This window comes from Alexandromys fortis, unplaced genomic scaffold, assembly GCF_014885135.2.
Source record: "Alexandromys fortis isolate MF-2015 unplaced genomic scaffold, M_Fortis_MF-2015_v1.1 scaffold_64, whole genome shotgun sequence".
Taxonomy (NCBI): domain Eukaryota; kingdom Metazoa; phylum Chordata; class Mammalia; order Rodentia; family Cricetidae; genus Alexandromys; species Alexandromys fortis.
The window spans coordinates 6,372,111-6,378,865 of NW_026067976.1; the positions used below are offsets into that span (position 1 = coordinate 6,372,111).

The following is a 6,755-nucleotide window of genomic DNA, read 5'->3' on the forward strand; positions in this document are numbered from 1 at the left end:
TGGATCTGTGAGCTCTAGGTTACCGAAAGCAATGTTTCCCTGAAAGTGTTTCTTAATTGTTGGCATTGAGAATAATAGTGATTATAATAAAGCTCCTGCTTTGGGGGAACGAAGAATGTTCTTATTTTGTTATTAGAAAGGATCTTTCTCCAGTAGAAGCACATTTTTTTTAGATTTATTTATTTTCATGTATACAGAGTCCTGCCTGCGTGTATACCTGCCCCCCAGAAGAAGGCACCAGATCTCATACAGACAGTTATGAGCCACCATGTGGTTACTGAAAATTGAACTCAGGACTGTAAGAGAAGCCAGTGTTCTAGACCTCTGAGCCATCTCTCCAACACCAGTAGCGTACATCTTTAATATCAACACTGGGGAGACTTCGCCTCTGCTGGTGAGTTTGGGTCTCAGTCTTCTCCAAAACTAACCAGTTTTATTTGGAGCTAACTTTCAAGGCTTCTGCTTGTCGCCATGGAGAAGCCATCAGAGGAGTTCGACCCATCAGAGGAGGTGGTCCACCCACTCGTGGACTCGGAACCTTCTCAGACGGATGGACAAGACTCCTCGGATAATTCGGGAATCTCCCAGCCAGACAACTTAGAAAAGGACATGAGAAAGCTGACCATCGACCCGAGTGCCAAGAAGCCTCCTGCTTCCCTGGCAGGACTTAAACTTCAGCGCAGCTGCCGCAGCCGCATTCTCCACCGAGCAATTAAGATGAGAAATGTCGAGAACAAAAGTGAGAAGATCTTGAGGGAGGTCCAAAGTGCCTTTCCCAAGAGAAGAGTCCGCACACTGCTGTCTGTGCAAAACAATCCTGTCGCGAAGATGAAGTGATTTATGCGGATTGAAAAGAAACTAAACAGCCGCAATGATGGAAATGTGTTTAACAAAGCGCAACCATTCAAATGCATCTGCACTTTCTGCCTGTACAATGGCTGGGACTCTTCTGAGAATGCAAAAATTGGAAAAAAAATAGGACCATCAATTCAGGGCTAAGTTGTGTGCTGCCCTTACGGCTGATAAGGCCATGCAGCCAATGTGAAAGGGTTTGCTGTTATTTTTAAGATTAAACTGCGATAGTGAGTTCTGTGATAGTTTTATTCTTTTTCCGGGTGCTGGGTGACCTTTCCATGCTTGTCACCATTACACGATATATAGAACGGAAGTTTGAATGCGTGTGAATGAATTTAAGTTGACCTAAAGAATCAAGAGTGAGTCTCAGCTTGACTCAAGTCTGGGGTTAAGTTCAATAACTTGAAAGAATGTCAATAGAATTTGGGGGTGTTGTGGTTTAGAAGGAAATAATTGGAATAGATCTTTGGGTTTTCTTGTTCTCAGAAATTTGTAATAAAGGCAATCTTGTTTTCTTAAAAAAATATCAACACTGGGGAGGCAGACGTAGGTGAATCTCTGAGTTTGAGGCTAGCCTGGTCTACAGAACAAGCTCCAGGATAGCCACGATTATATAGAGAAACGCTGCATTGAAATAAACAAAAGACCAAAAGGAAAGGCGCTTTCACAGGTGATAATGGATATTATAAAATAATCCCATACTAGCTCAGAATTGAATATAATAAAGGGTTATTTATTTAGGGATAGACTCACAAGTCACAGTCCTCTGCATGAACTGGGAACAGGAACAGAATCCAGAAGCTGGAAGAGAGAGCTAGCACATGCTTTACATTGGCATTTATACTATAAGAGACCATGGTCAAGTGGGCTGGTATCTTAAAGGCTACTGGCTGAAGGAGTTCCCACAGCACCTTCCCCTTTTGTTTAAATAAAAGAGTTCTAAGCCTAATACAAAACTATGTATAATAAGAACAGATATCAAGTACAAAAATTAGAATTACAACCAGTATAAACAATATCAAGCAAGAAACAAAAAATGCTAAATGTTTCAATAATTATCCTATCTTAAGGAGTCTAAGTCTTGTATTAGAAATAGCTTGGCCAAGTCATGAGGAGAAAGTAACTACAACTATCTAGTCTTCAAGCCCATCAAAGACCTGAGAGGGGAAATAATATTACTTGAGTAGACAGAAAGTACAATCAAGCAACTTCCAAAATGTGCAATAAATGACAGAGACAATTGATTCCCTGGGAAAACTCAAAGTCTCATTTGCAGCATTGGAGCAACCAACTTTGGCTAAGGCCTAGCACAATTGACAGACCATTTTCGGAGGCAGGAAAATTTTCAGAACCATCTCACCCTGTCTTGTCAAGGTTTGGTTATAACAGCAGGCCTCCTGGAGCAAGCCGCTTGTTTTTTCCTGGCCTCCCGGCTAGCTTAGACCCAAAATAATCACACAAAAACTGTATTAATTAAATCATTGTTTGGTCTATTAGCTCTAACTTCTTATTGGCTAGCTCTTACATTTTAATTTAATCCATCTCCATTAATCTGTATGTCACCACATGGCAGTGGCTTACTGGCTAATGTTTCAGCACATCTGTCTCTGGCTGTGCTCCACGGCATCTCTGCCCTTCTTTCTCCCAGCATACAGCCTAGCTTTCCCTGCCTACTTCTGTTCTTCCCTGCCATAGGCTGAAAGCATTTCTGTATTCATTAACCAATAAAAGCAACACAGAGACAGAAGGACCTCCCACACCATTTGGCAGACTTTTTTCTTGTATCCTGCTTGTCCTCTCTAGACGCTGTGCATGTTGTCGGGGGGGGGGGGGGGGGACAAGGCATGGGCAGTTCCCTGCCCAAAGACCAGTTTTGTCAACCAGAATACAAATTCCAAGTAGAGTGTCCTTGGTGTTCAACATTCTCTTGAGAATAGATCAGTGCTGCCAGGAGCATCATGTCTCATGTAAACAGAACTCTAAGACATTTAAATGTCATATTCTATAGTTCTTTGAAGTGTTTAAAGATTACATATTCATACGGAATACAATCTATATGTATCTAAAGAACCTGATTATTCTTACTATAAGTATGACAAACATAGATGACCATAGACCTATAATACTTAATACATATGTAGCTTAAAGATCAAGACTTCATATTACAATATTAAACAATCTTTAAACAACTGTGCAGCAAATGAGGACAATGACTTCAAAATGTAAACAATGTACAAGTATCTTGATCAGAGGTGGAAATGAATATTATAATATGATAAATATATCCTAAAATTGTATCAATATACAAAATATCTTAAGCAGAGGTAGAAGCATGCATGTATACATATGACAAAATAACTTTGCCTAGATCTACAAATATTGTAAACAGAAAAAGGAGCATGTTCAATATAATTTGAATTTGTATCAATATACAAGAATCTATACCAATATAAATTGTCTATAAATAATAGCCCAAAGTATTCACTTTATTACTATTATTATATTAGTGTGAGTAAGCTCATACTAATCTACCTATTGTCCCATTCAATTTCCCTTTTTTTCAAAAAAAGTCCCTATGCCTACATAATTTCCATCCCAACCTGCAACCCTACACCAGTTATAATCAACCCCTAATTGATATCCCTAAACCTGAGGACAAACTTTGTTGGGAGAGGGGACGTCATCTAGAATTACTTTTAGCCATCATGGGACGATGTTTTTCTTTCGTTTTTATCCTTTTAAAAATTGATTTTATTAAGATATACATTTTTCTATGCTCCACTCACCTCTCCCATGGTCCCCATGCTTTCAATTTACTCAGGAGATCTTATCTTTTTCTACTTCCCATGTAGATTAGATCCATGTATGTCTCTCTTAGGGTCCTTCATTGTTATCTAGGTTCTCTGGGATTGTGAATGGTAGGCTGGTTTTCTTTGCTTTATGTCTAAAAGCCACTTATGAGTGATATTAGTCTTTCTGGGTCTGGGTTACCTCACTCAATATGTTTTCTAGATCCATCCATTTGCCTGCAAATTTCAAGATATCATTATTTTTTCTGTTGTGTAGTACTCCATTGTATAAATGTATCACATTTTTCTTATCCATCTTTTCGTGAGGGGCATTTAGGTTGCTTCCAGGTTCTGGATAAGATAAACAATGCTGCTGTGAGCATAGTTGAGCACATGTCCTTTTGGTATGATTAAGTATCCTTTGGATATGTACCCAAAAGTGGTATTGTTGGGTCTTAAGGAGGATTGTTTCCTAATTTTCTGAGAAATCACCATACAGATATCCAAAGGGGCTATACCAATTTGTACTCACCTGCAATTCAGGAGTGTTCCCTTTACCCCACAACATTTCCAGCATAAGTTGTCAACAGTGTTTTTGATCTTGGCCATTCTTACAGGTGTAAGATGGAATCTCAGAGTTGTTTTGATTTGCATTCTCTGATGACTAAGGATATTGAGCATTTCCTTAAGTGTGTTTCAGCCATTTTAGATTTCTCTGTTGAGAATTCTCTGTTTAGATCTGTACTCTGTTTTTTTTTTTTATTGGATCATTTGTTCTTTTGATGACCAAGTTTTTGAGTTCTTTGTATATTTTGGAGACTAGACCTCTGTCTGATGTGGGGTTAGTGAAGATCTTTTCCCATTCTGTAGGCTGTCATTTTGTCTTGTTGACTGTGTCCTTTCTTTACAGAAGCTTTTCAGTTTCAGGAGGTCCCATTTATTAATTGTTTCTCTCAGTGTCTGTGCTACTGGGGTTATATTTAGGAAGTGATTTTCTGTGCCAATGCATTCAAGTGCACTTCCCACTTTCTCTTCTATTAGTTTCAGTGTGCCTGGCTTTATGTTTAGTCTTTGATCCATTTGGACTTGAGTTTTGTGCATGGTGATAGACATGGATCTATTTTTATTCTTCTACATGTTGATATCCAGTTACACCAACACCATTTGTTAAATAAGCTTTCTTTTTCCCATTTTATATTTTTTGCTTCTTTGTCAAAAATCTGGTGTTTGTAGGTGTGTGTGTTAATATCCAGGTCTTTGATTAGTTTCTATTGGTCTTCCTGTTTGTTCTTATGCCAATACTGTTTTCAGTACTGTAGCTCTGTAGTAGAGTTTGAAATCAGGGATTGTGATGCCTCCAGAAGCTCTTTTATTGTACAGTGGTGTGGGAGGTCCTTCTGTCTATGTGTTGCTTTTATTAGTTAATGAATAAAGAAACTGGCTTGGCCTATAGCATGGGAGAAGAGAAGGCAGAGTCAGGGAGAAGCCATGGAGCCATCATTGGAGACAAAATCTGGGAACTTTACCTAGTAAGCCACAGCCACGTGGAGATATACAGATTAATAGAAATGGGTTAAATTCAGATGTAAGAGTTAGCCAATAAAAAGCTAGAGATAAAGGGGCAAGCAGTGCTTTTAAATAATATGGTTTCTGTGTGATTATTTCAGGGCTAAGTAGCCAGGAATAAACTATAAGCCTTCCTACTACAGTACAGGATTGTTTGGGTGATCCTGGGCTTTTCACTTTTCTCTATTAAGTTGAGTACTATTCTTTTGAGGTCTGTGAAGAATTTTGCTAGGATTTTGATGGGCATTGCATTGAATCTGTAGATTGCTTTTGGTAAGATTGCTATTTTTACTACGTTAATTCTGCCTATGCAAGAGCATGGAAGATCTTTCCACTTTCTGTTGTCTTCTTTAATTTCTTTCTTCAAAGATTTAAAGTTCTTGTCATACAAGTCTTCCACTTGTTTGGTTAGAGCTACTCTGGATATTTTATGCTATTTGTGGCTATTGTGAAGGGTGATGTTTCTCTGATTTCTTTCTCAGCCTATTTTTCATCTGTGTAAAGGAGAGCTACTAATTTTTTTGAGTTAATCTTTTATCCTGCTACATTACTGAAAGTATTTATGGGTTGTAAAAGGGTTTTTTTTGGTAGAATTTTTGGTGTTGCTTATGTAAACTATCATATCACCAGCAAATAGTAAAAGTTTGACTTCTTCTTTTCTGATTTATATCCCCTTGATCTCCCTTTGGTGTCTTATTATAGATCTCAAGAGCTATATTTAATAGCTACAGAGACAGTGACAACCTTATCTTGTTCATGATTTCAATGGGATCACTGTGAGTTTTTCTTTACTTAGTTTGACGTTGGCTGTTGGCCTTTATTATATTTAGGTATGTTCCTTGAACCCCTGCTTTCTCCAAGACCTTTATCATGAAGGGATGTTGTATTTTGTCTAAAGCTTTTTCAGCATCTAATGAGATGATCTTGTGGTTTTTATTTTTCAGTGTGTTTATATGGCGGATTACGCTGACAGATTTTTGTATGTTTAACCGTTCCTGCATCTCTGGGATGAAGACAACTTGATCATGGTGAATGATGGTTCTGATGTGTTCTTGGATTTGATTTGCCACTATTTTATTTAGTACTTTTGCATCAATGTACATGAGTAAGATTGATCTGTAATTCTCTTTCTTAGTAATGTCTTTCTGTGGTTTGGGTATCAGGGTAATTGTAGCCTCATAAAAAGAGTTTGGCAATGTTCCTTCTGTTTTTATTGTGTGGAACAATTTGAGGAGTATTGGTATTAGTTCTTTGAACGTCTTGTAGAATTCTGAGCTGAAACCATCTGGTTCTGGGATTTTTTTAGTTGGGAGACTTTTGATGACTTTTTCTACTTCTTTGGCAGTATAGATCTATTTAATTTGCTTATCCGGTCTTGATTTAATTTTGTCAAGTAACATTTATCCAGAAAGCTGTCCATTTCCTTTAAGCTTTCCAATTTTGTGGAGTACAGGTTTTCAAAATATGACCTGATGATCCTCTGTATTTCCTCCGTGTCTGTTTTTATGTCCCCCCTTTTCATTTCTGATTTTGTTAATTTGGATA

At 37.9% G+C, this 6,755-nt stretch overlaps 1 protein-coding gene across 1 annotated transcript; it reads left to right on the top strand.

The window, feature by feature from the left end:
* The first annotated feature begins 471 nt into the window (after positions 1 to 471).
* LOC126510738 (developmental pluripotency-associated protein 3-like) lies at positions 472 to 837 on the top strand. The gene has a single exon (XM_050157412.1). It carries the CDS (start codon positions 472 to 474, stop codon positions 835 to 837), a length of 366 nt encoding a protein of 121 aa, XP_050013369.1.
* The last annotated feature ends 5,918 nt before the right edge of the window (positions 838 to 6,755 follow it).